Source organism: Solanum pennellii, chromosome 3 (genome assembly GCF_001406875.1).
Source record: "Solanum pennellii chromosome 3, SPENNV200".
In the NCBI taxonomy this organism is placed as follows: domain Eukaryota; kingdom Viridiplantae; phylum Streptophyta; class Magnoliopsida; order Solanales; family Solanaceae; genus Solanum; species Solanum pennellii.
In genome coordinates, this window is record NC_028639.1 from 66479675 (window position 1) to 66495179 (window position 15505).

General features: G+C 33.2%; 2 protein-coding genes across 2 annotated transcripts in view; both read right to left on the minus strand.

The window, feature by feature from the left end:
* Nucleotides 1-1491: 1491 nt before the first annotated feature.
* On the minus strand, nt 1492-9638 carry LOC107014606 (lysine-specific demethylase REF6). Its single transcript, XM_015214583.2, has 7 exons — nt 8518-9638; nt 7966-8044; nt 7433-7500; nt 7168-7318; nt 4269-4957; nt 3519-4139; nt 1492-3074 (listed from the first exon to the last, which is right to left on the minus strand). The coding sequence occupies exons 1-7, from the start codon at nt 9347-9349 to the stop codon at nt 1756-1758; spliced, it is 3759 nt and encodes a 1252-aa protein (XP_015070069.1). The 5' UTR covers nt 9350-9638; the 3' UTR covers nt 1492-1755.
* Nucleotides 9639-14154: 4516 nt separating this feature from the next.
* The window catches only part of LOC107012176 (DNA-(apurinic or apyrimidinic site) lyase), a 10413-nt gene continuing 9062 nt past the window's right edge, over nt 14155-15505 (minus strand). The window contains exons 7-9 of the mRNA XM_015211944.2: nt 15144-15230; nt 14911-15014; nt 14155-14576 (exon numbers count right to left, since the gene is read on the minus strand). Coding sequence (XP_015067430.1) covers nt 14500-14576; nt 14911-15014; nt 15144-15230 — 268 coding nt within the window. The 3' untranslated portion in view covers nt 14155-14499. The remainder of the gene's footprint in view (nt 14577-14910; nt 15015-15143; nt 15231-15505) is intronic.

Below are 15505 nucleotides of genomic sequence, written 5' to 3' on the forward strand. Positions count from 1 at the left end.
TTATAAAAGTCATAACTTTTCATGAAAAGAAAAGACTAGTTTTATAAATAAATAAAATTTAAGAAAATGTTAATCTGTGACGGTGCCACAGCTTAAGATTTATATATGTATGATTTATTTTTTTAAAAAAATCAAATTAAATTATAAACAAATAAAAATGAACTATGAAGATGTTTTTAGTGCAAACTTTATCAATCTCCTACGTCAAAGAAAAGTAACATTTATTGCATACAAAAGTTGTGAAAGCAAACTGAGTATTCATTGGACTCGCATGAATTTTGTACAAAATGTTTGTAAGAGATATTTAGTAGACTTATTACACGTTTTTGTTAGGTAAAAAATACGAGAATGTTTTATGTTTTGTGAAATTCAATATAACTTTTTATGTAATATTCCCTCTGATTTTATATGATTTGTCAATTTTATAAATATGAAGATTAATTTTACTTACATTTTAACTTATTTTGATATATTTTATTTATGTGTCTTATCCATCAATATTAAGATTAATAATGATTTTTTTTGAAACTTTATAACTAACATTTATGCAGGTGATCAGTTCTATTTATATGTTCAAAAAGAATTAATTTTGACTAGATTATAGGAAATTTATTAATTAATTCTATCTTAGTTTGGTAAATTAATAATAATGTGAGATAAATAGTTTTAGTAATATGGATAAGTAATATAACATGGAAGAAGTACTTGTTCCGAATACTCATTTAAATGTTTTTAAGTCAAAATAATTTTTAAGCACTTTAATAGTTGTATAAAATATATTTTGCTGATACATATGAAATTGCTTAAAAATTCAATGGAACCTTTAATTTTCATTTGATTATATTTATTTATGATACGAAAAGCTCATAAACTTACTTCAGAATCAACAATACATATATATACACACTTCTCTTTTTCTTTGAATTAGTTTTAGAGCACATTGTATCCTTAATAATTATAAAAATATAATCACAACAATTCTCTTTCAATTGTTTTGTTATTTTATACTTCACGAAATGATTTTATATTTTTAATTTACTTTACCAATATTTATTTTTAATTTACTTGATCGATATTTGTTAAGTTGTATCAATATAGTTGTATTATGAAATACAATAGTACAATATATCAACAGTAAATTATGGTCCTCTTGAGTCTGACACCCAAATATATAAGAAAAATGATAAAAGGGCGATAAATAAATGCACTTGATTCAAGAAAAGACAATCAAAATAATAATAACGGAAGTGAAGAAATCATAGCGAAAATAGTAAAAAAGCTAGACAGAGCATTCTGGAAAAAAAGAAGGAAGATATAAATGTAGAAAACAAATGACTGAATTCTTTGATCTAGTCTAAAACTTTAGATGAAGATGAGCATGCTTAGATCTTTTCCTCAGGTAAATATTGTATGATGATGTAGTAAACACATAAAATAGAAGAGCATACCAAGAGTCCAATCCTGCAGCAACTGAACAAGAGAAGAATGGTAAAAGAGAAAAAGAAGAAGAAGAAGAATCCACTTCCACATTTCATTTCAAATGTTAAATTCCTTGATTTTGGAAATAATTCTTACAGGATTGAAGCATTTGAACTACTTCAAATCAATGAATGGGGCCAATGAGGTACCTTGACTGAGGAGAGTTCTCTGGTACCAAGAGAGACTTACAAAACGAAACTTGATCCTACACCTACCCCTATGTCTGTTAACTGAACAGTTCCATCAGTCATGTCAAATTACAATTTGCTTTCGTAGTCAACTTCTTCCTTTCTTCGAAATATGACCTGTCTTCCTCTTGTGACGACTGAAATCTGACACAAAACGAAATGTCTGGCCACACCCGATCTCAGAACAAGCATAAGGACGTGCACCTGTATGAACTCTTATGTGTTCAGTTCGAGCCCATGCCCACTTAAAAGTCATCTTGCAGCCCTTCCAAGGGCATTTCAGAGGACGGTCGTCCATATGAACCCGTCGATGCTGTACCAAATACTTGTGTGAGAAGAACTTCTTCTTGCACCCTTCGACAGGACAAACATTCTTTTTATGCAATGTAAGCTCCTGCTTTGAGCTAAAACTCATACTGCACCCTTCCAAGTCACAATGAAATTCTCCTTCCTCCCTCATCCTTTTACCTATATTACTTCTAGGACCCTTCGTTACTGGTTCTTTCTTTGCAATGCTATTTGCAAAAGGAAGTTTGACCTTGGGACCTTTCTTGCTTTCGTGCTGCTTAGTTGGAGCTGGTTTGGCCTTCACCGACTTGGCGGGCGACTCGTTGCTCGGTTTTGGAATTCTTTTCCTCAGACGGGTGCTAGGCCCACCATCTGGATCATCATCAATGAGTGAGCCAAATATCTTCTTCTTATCAACATCCTTTTGAGGTTCAGGAGTCTCATATTTAATTCTCTTACTCCTAAGATTAGTTTTCCTCCGGTGCTGCTGAAGGATACTACTAAGTAAAGAATCATCATGATCATCTGCTATTATTAATTGAGCATTCGAAGCATTCCTACTTGCTGCTGTACTACTCCTCTTTTTTCCAGTCTTGCAAGTTGTAGCGACAGTTTTACCAGTCGGAGTCCTTTCACGTGGTCTCTCAGACTTCACCTCAATCTTAATCAGGGCTGAGATGCTTTTGTTCTGTTCTTGTTCTTCATCAATAGTCCTCTCAGCAAGCAGAGGATGAACCTGACTAGACATCCAGACTTTACCACACCATTTTCCAGCAACAATTGCTCTCCTCTGCTTCCCTAACCCTCTCCCAGTATACTCTGATTTTTCTGGGGTATTATCTGGAGAATCACGACCAAATGCATTGTATATAATGAAGTTATAAGGCATCTGTTTACTATAGAGAGGAGAACGGCTTAGATTGGCACTGTAGAAGAGGTTGATGTCTAATTTCACAGTCCAGTCCCCATTGCCATGTATAGCTTCTTCACTTTCCAAAGCTGATTGTATCATTTCCTCATCTTCTTTACTGGCCTCGCGGAATGAAATCTCTCTCCAGAAATGATCACTCCCCAACTCTTCAGCCACTTGTTTAGCTTGAGCTTCTAGCTTGGGATAGTCTGCCAATATCTCAAGATGTGTCAAGGATATGCAAAAGAATCATACCAAGTGACTGAACCACAAGATCAGAATAATTGGGTGATAAGACCAACACTATAGCTACATGAGTACATAAAAGAAGAAGCAGTTTTTCTCCCAATCTTACCTTTCATGGTAACCACTTGATGTTTTCAGTCAGATAGTCTTGTATATTTCTCAAAACTACCTAATGAAGTCTATCAGTAACCTTTTTTTTCCTAGAGAATAGTAGCAGTTACACATCATCTTTAAAATCATGATTGAAAATATATCTCATTTAACAGATGATTATTAACACATACTCAGGTGCAACTGGGACCAAAACTCTGTTTTTCTCCCTAGATGAACATTGGATACCCTTGCCTTACGAAAAGCTTGTTGCAGCAAGAGTAAGCTATTTAGTCAGAAACCAAATTAGAGCTCACCTGGATGACAAAGAAGAGAAATATGTGCTCCACCAATTCGACGGAGCTGTTCTTCTACTTGTACAGCATGCTGGAGACAGAATACATGTATTCTGAAAGAGTCTTCATCAGATGTTGAAGTAAATTGCATACGTGCATTATCAAATGGAGCAACAGCATTGTTTTGTGCTATTTCCCTTATATTGGAAATACACTTTGCAGGGACTTGATGGGACCTTGGTTGATGGCTTGACCTACCAAATAAAGTATTTGATTCCCCTGATGGGTAACTTTCATTCTCCAACTGAACGGAATTGTCAAATTTTTGACAGTTTCTACCTTGAGATACAGCTCTTTTTTGTCTGTGGTTTCCGTAAGGATCAATAACTCGGAGAAAAACCTCATCCTCAGACTCTGTATGTCTGCTTTCACAAGCTTCAACAGGAATATCTACTTCAATCTCATCTTCATCAGAATCTGACGAATTGGCATAAGCTAAAGCCAACAGGCCAAGGGAAGAAGTTTCTTTACGTGCGTTGGTCCTTGAAAGCTCTTCTACACTTCCATTATTCAATTTCTGAATTCGATCAGATGACTCTACTGGGTCATCAATCAAGGCAGGAGCCCTTTTAACAAACCGTCCTGCAATCAACACATAAAGCTTAACCATAACTTGTCCTGCCAACCAGATACGTGAGTAAAAAAAAGAGACAGGATTTAAAACATTAGAAATTGCATAATTCGCAACAGATCATTTCATGAAGAAGATACCAGAACTGGAATCTGATTCTGCAGCATTTGGGTCCCTACCAGTAGCAGTTACGCCACTTACACTTCCTGTCCAGCCATTGAAATCACTATAATCAGATGACATCAAATGACGAGCAGCTGCTTCTGTTGGTCGAATTATGGCCACACACGTATAACATAGGATCCCACAAGTTGCACAAGAAAAAAGTCCTTGCTCCGACAGTGTATCGCATTTGTAAGTCATTCCTCTTGCGGTGTCCAGGTTCACTTTTTCGGTTTCTGGAGAGGATTGGGCATCATCCTTTCTGCCAGAGTCTGGCAGTCTGTTACCAGTGTGCCAAGAAGAGTACTTTCCCTTCTCTAAAGAGATGCCTGCATATTGTTTCATCCCTTGTTTCCTGCCTAGTTTGAGATCATCATATGCGGAATCTTTTTTACTCTTCACCTCGTGATCTGAATTGGATGAACTGGGGAACAACCTGGAATTTACCTTTGACTGGGATCCAGCTACTAAATTAGAGCAAATAGAAATCCCTGGAGAGTTTTGAGGGAGAAGTACAACAGGTGATCCTTCTCCAAGAATGTGAAGAAGATAATTGTTAGAGTTTAAATCTTCAACAAATAGTTCTTTGACCAACATATCTCCTTCACTCTTTTTCTTGTCCTTCAGGCGAGAACTCCTTGGTTCTATTCTAATGTTCTTTGGTACTCTGCAGTAGAAGATTAAAGATGCTAAAGAAACCAACACAGAGATCCTTACCTAACATACATGATGTTCTGAAGAGATTGTAAAACATATTGCCGTATTCAATAGGTTTAAACCACCATAAATCGAGTGAAGCAGCGATTTAATCAAACATATATAATCAGTCCGTGTGACCCTTTAGATGCAGGAATGCAGAACTTACTATTTATCAAGGTCAATTTAACATTACTTGCAACTGTATGTACAAAGATGAAATCATCAGGAAGGATCCAGTCTTTTGATGGTTTCCTTATACTATATAAGATTAAGCTACAGAAAGAAACAGCAGCAATGGCAAGAAAAAATGTAATGCAGAAAGAGTGGGAGGACATCCTTGAATCCGGTAACCTCAGAAAAAAACTAAGAGTAAGACACAGTCAATCTGCACAATACCTGAAACTATCATGAAACATTGTCCATCCACACTCCCAAACCCCTTTATAATATGCTAAAGCAGAAAAAAAGGATTGGCATGTGAACAGAACTGCATTGATCAGCTTCCCTAAAAGGGTCTAATTTCCTTGCATAGATTGGTAGGAACATTAAACATGTGGTCTCATAAAATAACCATCGCGATACATCAGTGTTAAAACTAAATAAATAAAACGTTAAAAAAGAAAAATTACTGCAATAAATTCCTAATCTTTTAAGGAGTAAGGTGATCTAATAAACATTAGAAGGTCAAACATTTTTTAGAAAATTGTCGGAGATGGGCATAAGGTAACTACATCAAAATATCTAAGTTGCTCGAACTCTTCAATTTCGCTGCCGCACCCATGTCACCACTGCGTGGGTGTGGGATCTGTACCTGATTCGGTCAATTAATTTTGGGTACAAATCAACAGAGAAATTCAATACAGATACCTATAATTTATGTAATTAAAAAAAATAAGGTGAAATTGAAGAAAATGGAATAGCTTGTATAGACAAATTTCTATGTCAGTTTTTTTTTTTTTTTGAACTGGAAAAAAAAAGAGACTGACATAGAAATTTCTCTATACAAGCTATGTCAGTCATTTTCCTTATATCTCCTTCGAAAAGGCTTGACAAATAGAATGTATTTATACTACATGTCCCTCGTATTTCGCTTCGTAACACTAAATTTTCTTGTGGTTTACAATACTACATGTATCTTTCTTGTTTTTATTTCTTTGCAACAATTTTTGGGACTGAGGCGTAGTAGTTTTTGTTTTAACTTTTAATTTGTTTACCATTAATGTGAAAATTCTATTGTTTGCCTAATTTGCCCTTACTAATATACTCTTCTGTTTAATTAATTTTATAAACATCTTTTTTTTATTCAGCAACTTCAAACCACCATCTTTGTTTTAGTCAAAACAACGCAACTACCCGAGACAAGTAACGGTGTTGTTTTTGCCGTTGAAAAAAAGTAAAAGGAAAATGACTGTCATAATCACCCATCCATTTGCTCTCTATGTCTATCTCTTGAAACATAGGAGAGGAAAAGTGTATTTGTTCCCATGATGATTAAACCAAACCCTCGTTTGGCTCAAGAGCAAGGCCGTCACTGTACTTCTTGTTATGCACGATTCTCTTCTTCAATTTCCAACATCTGTTATTTTTTATACTTCATTTACTAAAATACAAGTTCTGGTCATAGGAATTCGGAAGTTCGAACGCTAATTCTTCGTTCTTCTTCCCTCCTCATCAAGCCTCTTTCCAAAACCTATTATTTTATGTTTGAAATGGAAATGGGGTATTCTGTGGTATGTTTCTTTTCTTATTCCATAGGAAACCTTCTTCATTTTAGGTATATCCTATTATTTCTTTCTTTCCTTGTTTACCTCCTTTTTTTGTGTAATTCTGAAGTTGTTAAAACCTGTTTATTAAAATAATTCCAGCAATTCAAACCACCAATTTTATTTTAAATGATTTCTTTATAAAAAGATGTTATGAATTCATTAAATGAAGGAATATATTAATTAGTCAAATTGTTAATCTTTTACATCAATAAATGGGTTAAAGAATCGTCACAAACAAAGCAATAAAGCAAAACAAGGAAGGTAAGCATAATATCAAAAACCAAAAGAGAAATTAGTGTTACGAAGCGAAACTTACGGAAAGGTCTATAGGAAGTCTATTATTATTTACCTTAAGGTTCCAATAATTCAGGAAAATAGTATAATCAAATTTACCTATGGCAAGAAAACAAACCTTGAACACAGTGAAAGTGCAAGATCATAAAGCAACTGGAAATGTGACACCATTGGAGGACAATTAATTGATGCTCTACGGATTGCAGCATCTTTTGCGACTCTCAGCCACTCAGGAGTAGCAATATTAGAAGCCTCCCCGCAATTAAATCCTAAATTTTAAAATTGTACAAAGCCCAAAAATTGTCATCATCTTCCTTCACTACAACTACAGAGGAACAAATACATCCAATACATAATTATATTTAACAAAGAAACTGTCTTACCATGACTAAACCCTGAGTGATAGGCTCGTGGAAAGGTAACAACAAACTCTCCAGCATTTTGCACCAGCCTGAATTCAAAAAGGATAGTCAGGAATTGAAATGGTGTCTTGTCGCCAGATTAATATAATAATATATCATGCATCCACAAAGATGATGTATCTACGTTCATCTAATAGAGTTTACTGGGAAAACAATTAGAAGGCTTAAAAAAGCAATCCTTAATATGTCGGAAATGACACAGCTATTAGCCACTCTATAGTTAAAATACTATTGACAGGTTTCCCCCAAAACCAGCAACAAATGGTTCTCATATAAGTGTCTTCTCCAGCAGAAAATACATTATCTGGCTTGCTCTTATTCCACTTGAGTTCTCTGTCATGAAACCTATACCCATTCAGCTTAAAAGCTTACAGAAAATATCCTCTATGTACACAAAACAAGAAGCATAAAACCCAGAGGCCATCACAATGCCAACAATATTCATTTGTAGACCACCAATAACACAAAAAGGAAATGCAACACCAGTATTTCACCTGCAGCATGGAATACCAGCACTAAGCAGTACTTCAGGTGACATGACTGTGGTCTTCTCCCCAAGTGTAGCAAAGGTAACTGAAAGAAAATACAAAGGTATAGAGTTCAAGCTCACTGTGTATACTAGTTAAAGATGTAATGTGACAAATATATAACTAGAATTAATCTAAACAGTAACTGAGGTCAATCATCAAATAGCAACAAAGTGATCAAACTTGTTGCAGAACAAAGTACTTGTTTAAGAATAACCATGTACAACTTAACAGAGAATTATATCCCTGGACATTGGTAAACAGAGCTTTGTATTATTTTGCAGTGAACTGCAAAAAGAGACGAAGTTGGGGAATCTGTTTGTTCATAGACTGGCCAAGAGTAGAAGAAGCCCCTCATATTCAGTTCAAATTTGCATAATCCACTGCTGGCAAACAACTAAACAAAAGAAGGTAATGACTTATGCTTCTCATAATTAAAGGTACAGATGACAGAAAACAGGACAAACACTTGAGCAAATATCAATACTTTCGCATACTAGGAGTGCCAATTAGACTCACCAAGAGGATTAGTTTCTCCTGCATAACCTTGGACCCTGATCACCTCTTCAAATGCCACCGCTGCATCCCTGGGCACACCATACCAAGTCTTCCCAGAACCCATATGCAGGTAATTCAAGCTATGCAAGTCATGATCCTCGACATGCCAAGCAAACCAACTAAACATCATGGCAAGATACACCATAGGGGAAGTTACCCCTGGGATCTCCTCTTTCATGAACTTCAGTAAAGACCCTTTTGACCTTGACACTCCTCTCATATTCCACTCTGTATCTGCCAGAGTACTCACTTCCCCAATACCCCCTGCTGCCAAAGAAGCCTTCTTTGGCGCAAATGCAGAACCTGGCATATCATTTGCATACTCCACCGAAAAGGGTTTATCCACAGTGGCTTTCCAATAAAGGGTTTCCACTTCAAGAGGTGTCAATGCTCTCTTTGAATTCTTTCTCAAGTAATTCTTCTCAAAGGCTTTAGCTTTAGCCTGAAATTGCTGAACCGTATAGGTTTCTCCGCTTTGCCAAACGGGTTTCTTAACGGGTCGGTGCTTCCTCGGACAAAACCCGATCTGCTGCTGCCTAGTAGTAAATGTTGGGCCATTAGAACCGGCCCGAGCTGACAGTGACCGGTTAAGGTTAGCAAGAGCAGTTTTCTTCGGTGGTGCAGGTACTGGAGGTACAATTTTGCAAATTCCATACTTAGAAGCTTCCTTTTCGATCTTGAAAATGTAAGCAATGGGATCTTGAAATTCTTCTAGGGTTGGATGATACTCTGGTGCCACTGGTAGGGTTTTCAACCATGAAAATACCTCAATGTTACCACTTGCCTCTGCCATTAATCAAATAATTAGTAGTATTTTATTTTTTTTAGTACACCCAAAACACATATATCAGTAAGATCTACAAGAGAAAAAACATTGTGGAAGAAGGATAAAGAAACAGAGAGAGAGAGAAAGAAGAGAGAGAAATAGGTGTTGAGATTCTCTATTCTCCCATTTTTCTCTTTGATATTTATAGCAGAAAGAAGTAATTTTTATACTAGCAGTTAGAGCTATTTCTCCTCTGTTCTTTGTGCCAAAAAAGAAAAAAAGAAAAAAACAGAGGATAGAAAAAAAAGGGGCAGAGCAGGGATTGTGAGTTTTTTATTTGTGTTTCTACAGCTAAATAACTCTTGAAAATGACACTGTGGTTGCACTATATTCACTCTTTTGCCAATCTAATAACTTTCATGGAAAATCAAAATAATAATCAAACAAATATAGTTAGATCGATCAAAATAAATATATAATTTGCCTAAGATTATAAGTTGACTATTCGAAATTGCTTTTTTCTAATTTTATCTTTTAGTTCGGATTCATTTCTAGATTTGTCGGTTCGTTTTCTCATTACTTGAGCTACAATGTAAGATGAATAAGTTTTCACATGTCAAATATTTAGTTAACGTTGGAAAGCTTTTTCCTTTAAAATCATTAGACTTTCCATTGAGTTCAAATATACTCTCGCCTTACGCTCCTGTTTGACTTGTTAAATGATAGACTTGTCTTTTAATTAAAGAGATTTCAGAATCATAAGAAAGATTTATTTTACGAGACTGATTAGTAAATTTATTAGTCCTTTTTTATTAATTGAGATTTCGAGTAAAATGAATAAGTTCCAACGTTTTGAAATATTTAGTTACCGTTAAAAATTACTTCTCATTGAAATTGTTAGACTTTTCATCAAGCTCACATCTACTCACACCTCACGCGCACGCTTGTTTGACTTGTGAAGTGATAGACTTGCCTTTCAATCAAAGAGATTTCAAAATAATAAGAAAGACCTATTTTTCGGGACTGAATAGTAAATTTATTAGCCTTTTTTATTAATTGAGATTCTGAGTAAAATGAATAAGTTTCTACATTTTGAAATATTTAATTACCGTTAAAAATTACTTTTCATTGAAATTGTTAGACTTTTCATCAAGCTCACGTCTACTAACACCTCACGTGCACGCCTGTTTGACTTGTGAAATGATAGACTTGCCTTTTAATCAAAGAGATTTCAAAATAATAAGAAAGACCTATTTTTCGGGACTGAATAGTAAATTTATTAGCTTTTTTTTTATTAATTGAGATTCGAAGTAAAATGAATAAGTTCCTACATTTTGAAATATTTAATTATCGTTAAAAATTACTTTTCATTGAAATTGTTAGACTTTTCATCAAGCTCACATCTACTCACACCTCACGCGCACGCCTGTTTGACTTGTGAAATGATAAACTTGTCTTTTAATCAAAGAGATTTCAAAATCATAAGAAAGACCTATTTTTCGAGATCGATTAATAAATTTATTAGTCGTTTTTATTAATTGAGCTTCTGAGTAAAATGACACCATGGTTTCACTATATTCAATCTTTTGTCAATCTAATAACACTCCGCTTCTATAACTATCCGACTTTCATCAAAATAATAGTCAATAAATATAATTAGATCGATCAAATTAATATATAATTTGCCTAAAAATTATAAGTTGACTGTTCGAAATTACTTTTTTTAATTGTATCTTTTAGTCTGGGATCATTTATAGATTTGTCGGTTTGTTCTTTTCATTACTTGAGCTTCAATGTAAAATGAATAAGTTTTCACATGTCAAATATTTAGTTACCGTTGAAAACTTTTTTCTCATTAAAATCATTAGACTTTCCGTGAGTTCACATCGACTCTCGCCTCACACACCTATTTGACTTGTTAAATGATAGACTTGCCTTTTAATTAAATAGATTTTAGAATCATAAGAAAGACTTATTTCTCGAGACTGTCTAGTAAATTTATTAGCCCTTTTTATTAATTGAGATTTCGAGTTAAATTTATAAGTTCCTACATTTCAAAATATTTAGTTACCGTTAAAAATTACTTTTCATTGAAATCGTTAGACTTTTAATCAAGCTCACATCTACTCACACGTCACGCGCACGCCTGTTTGACTTGTGAAATGATAGGTTTGCCTTTTAATCAAAGAGATTTCAGAATCATAAGAAAGATCTATTTTTCGGGACTGAATAGTAAATTTATTAGCCCTTTTTATTAATTAAGATTCCGAGTAAAATGAATAAGTTCCTACTTTTCAAGATATTTAGTTATCGTTATACTTTTCTTTGAAATTGTTAGACTTTTCATCAAGCTCACATCTACTCTCACCTCACGCGCTCGCCTGTTTGACTTGTGAAATGATAGGCTTGCCTTTTAATCAACGAGATTTCAAATTCATAAGAAAGACCTATTTTTCGAAATTGATTAGCAAATTCATTAACCCTTTTCATTAATTGAGCTTCACAGTGAAATGAATAAGTTCCTAACTGTTAAAAATTTATTGTCACTAAAATATTAGGCTTTTCATCGCGTTCACATTTGCCTGTTGACTTGTGAAATTATCAACTTGCTATTTAATCAAAGGGACTTCAGAACCATAAAAAAGACCTCTCTTTCGAGACTAGTTAACAAATTTATTTGTCTTTTTAATAAATTGAGCTCTCCCATAAAATAAATAAATTTCACGTGTCATAGTACATTTTTATTAAAAATAATTTTCTATAATACTTTTAATTGTAGCTCTTTAGAAAAGTGAAATATCGATCTTTACTACTTGTGAGTCAAAATTAGACCTAATATATATAACAAACAACATAAATGATCAATTTTAGGATCAAAATTTAATCCTCATCAAAAAATTTAATAATTTTTTAATTGAATATCTGAACTTTTACATTCCCCTCTAATCTTTCATTTTTCTTTTCCTGTACCACTAATTAAAAATAAATAAATGAATTTGACCATCTTCACAATTTAAGGAGACCAATAATTACTGGCTTGTTGCCTGCCTCATTGAAGATATTCTAGTAATTATTAAGTAAATATATTTATATTATTTTTATAATATAAATCATCACTTTAAGTTTGACAATACATAAATATATCCTTTAATTTGATTTTAAATTATATTTATATTCTTTAATTTTGTGTGTGTACAAGTAAACACTCAAATTTGTATAAAGTTGAACAAATAGACATATATTCTATGTGTATTTTACCATGTAGGACTCATGTATTTATCTATTTATTTAAAATTTAAATAGTTAAAATATCTGTTTATTTATTATAAAAATTAAAGATCAAGTTTAAAATTTAAAACAAATTCAAGATCAAATATATTTATTATGCCAATACTGGCATACTGCTTTTTACTGGCCGCTGGTTTACTATACATTCTTTTTGATGAAAAAGACAACTGGTTTAATAGAATAATTTTTCATTCGAATTAAAAAATATTATTTTAGAACATGATATTTAGTTGACTTATATATAATCTCTATAATATTATTATGTAATCAAACCTATTTTTAATAAAAATTATTGTTTATAATAATATTTCATTAACATGGATTCGATCTTTTACTGTTATATAATATTTTATGTCTTTTTAAAATAATACTAAAGCAAATAACATGATTATTTTTAAGAAACTCGTTTTTGATAGGCAAACTGCATAAATAATTTTTCTTTTATGGAACTTAAGTAAGATTAGACACGCAACTATAAAAATTGAATACGACCCTTAAATTTTTTACCTCGAATAATATATATTGTTTTTAACCTTAATTTATTTTTAACCTTAATTTAATCAAAAAACAAAAACTATTGACGTAGCTAATGAATAGTGAGTGCAAATTGCACAATAACATAAAATTTGTATTAGTATACATTAAAGACCATTTGTTTATTGTCGTAAATATTCATATTTAGTGTTTATATTCAATTACGAAAATTCAACTTTAATTAATAATAAGAATACACATTACTTACTCATAATTAAGCGATAAATACATATATAAATGACATATCTTATAATTCATTGATTTGGTATAAATCAATTTATTTGGGAAGTGGGTATCAAGCTAATATGCTTATTTTGGTGGCCAAAAGAGCTAACTAATTGGTTCTTTAAATCAATGAATATATTCCCCTTAAGAAGAAATTATTACGAAATACGTTTAGGTTTCTCTAATTAATTATAATTATAATAAAATGAGACTTGAAGTCAAATTAATGACTAAAATATTAATCATGAATGTCAAAAACAGTAAATCACCTGAAATTGTGGGAAATATCTATTAAGTTTCCATTTCTAATTTTTTTTTTCTTGATTTCTTTTGATTATTCAAGTTAGACTTGCCAGAAAATCAAAAAAGTTTATTTCTTTTTCTTTTGTGACTAAAAACGCTATAAACTTGTTATTACATTACGCAAAGCTAAATTGAACGACTAGAGTTTATTGTACGAGTTTTAAAATGGCAATATTGCGCTTTGTCTAATCATCCATATCAGGTTTAACATAATGTTTCTAATCATAAGTGATGTCCTAACCTTGATTAATTAATCATAATCTGGACCTCCACTTAGAATAAAAATAAAAACAAATTAACAAAAAAAAACAAAAAAAGAACTAAGAATAGAAAAGTTTCTAAGCTGGCATACCGTGACAAAAACTTATTTGGCTTTGGCTTTTGCCTATGAAAAAATGTATTTTTTAATTATAAAAATTGTAACTTGAGTATTTTTTGTAACGCTTCTAATATGTAAATTTGGAAAGAAGAAAAACAAGAAATTTTCACACTAAAAAAGACAAAACCATCATTATCAGTGTGTTACAAATCTTGTCATTAAATTAATACGAATGTGTCCATACTTGCACGAAACCAAGAACTGAAATAATTAGGCTTAATCTAGGGGGTTAGCAGTTGGGGCTAGAAAATTACCCCTAATAATAAGATCAGCAAGTTACAGGAGGGTTTACCCAGTGCGCACAAAGTGCTCACCCGAAAGGCAGAGGCTGTGACAGAGATTGTAGTGGTTGCGGATTATCCAGGGATTCCAAAAAAATAAAAATCAACAAGTAGTGTTTTAGCATGAAATATATAGTACTGAACACTGAGGTCTGAACACAATCATTTCAACCTTGTTTGGTATCTGCATCATCCTTCACAGAGAGTTCAAGGGATACTGGACAATGGTCACTCCCATAGAAACCTACCATTTCATACAACATATTAAGCTTTAGATACGCGGCAAAATAACAGGCATGAAGAAGAAAAACACACAGTTAACGACAATAAAACCAGCTGCATACGTGAAAGATGCTAATGTTAGTGAGACTTCATATCACACACAAACATATGCTACTGGTTTATCGGAGGAAAGATGAGATCCTAAAAGTGAAAAATGAAGTGAAATCTGCTAGGGTAAAAATTATGACGATCGTAGAATATTAGTAAACGTTTTGAGGTCACAAAGTTACTTCTTTCTGACAATTTCTAGGCAGCCAATAGGTTCATGTATTGTTTCCTTTTTGAGATTAACTTACCATCCAATTCGATCCCTCGTCCATGCATCTCGCATGAAACAATCCTGTCTTTCATTTTCTCAGATACAACAAAGTAATCTATTCTCATCCTTTTCCCGCGATACCTGCAAGTAACGTTATCATCGGATCTATCAGTTCCTCTAGAGGGCCAAAAAATAAGAACAAATAACATGGTGGTGGTAAAACAAAGTACTACTTTAACTAAAACATCTTTGCATGGAAGCATCACTTACTTCCCAACAGGATTTCCCGACCACGAGAAGCCACATTCCATGTCCGTGTCCTTGTGTAGAAATCGATATGCATCCACTAGCTTTCCTCTGAGACATCACATAACGGTACTTAACCAGAAAATGGAATGAGATTACACAGGTTTTATCCAATGGAAAATTTCATTCTTCTCAAATTAATCTTCCATCAGCTTAAACCACATAACCGCACAAGATTTTGAACAACAATACACAAACATGTGAGCTTCATACATGATTCTAAGCTAAGTTGCTCGGGTGTCTCATAAGGGTGTGGATCTAGAGGCCGGATCCTTCATGATCTAAATTTTTAGATTTGAGGGTACAGATACATGTATGGATACGGG

What these genes read in the sequence shown, in the direction of transcription:
- LOC107014606 (XM_015214583.2), bottom strand. Translation starts at nt 9,349, where the DNA reads ATGGCAGAGGCAAGTGGTAACATTGAGGTATTTTCATGGTTGAAAACC. An exon ending in AGGAGAAACTAATCCTCTTG is followed by an intron (nt 8,045 to 8,517) that starts GTGAGTCTAATT and finishes ATTTTCTTTCAG; the next exon opens with TTACCTTTGCTACACTTGGG. An exon ending in GCACTTTCACTGTGTTCAAG is followed by an intron (nt 4,958 to 7,167) that starts GTTTGTTTTCTT and finishes CTTCTACTGCAG; the next exon opens with AGTACCAAAGAACATTAGAA.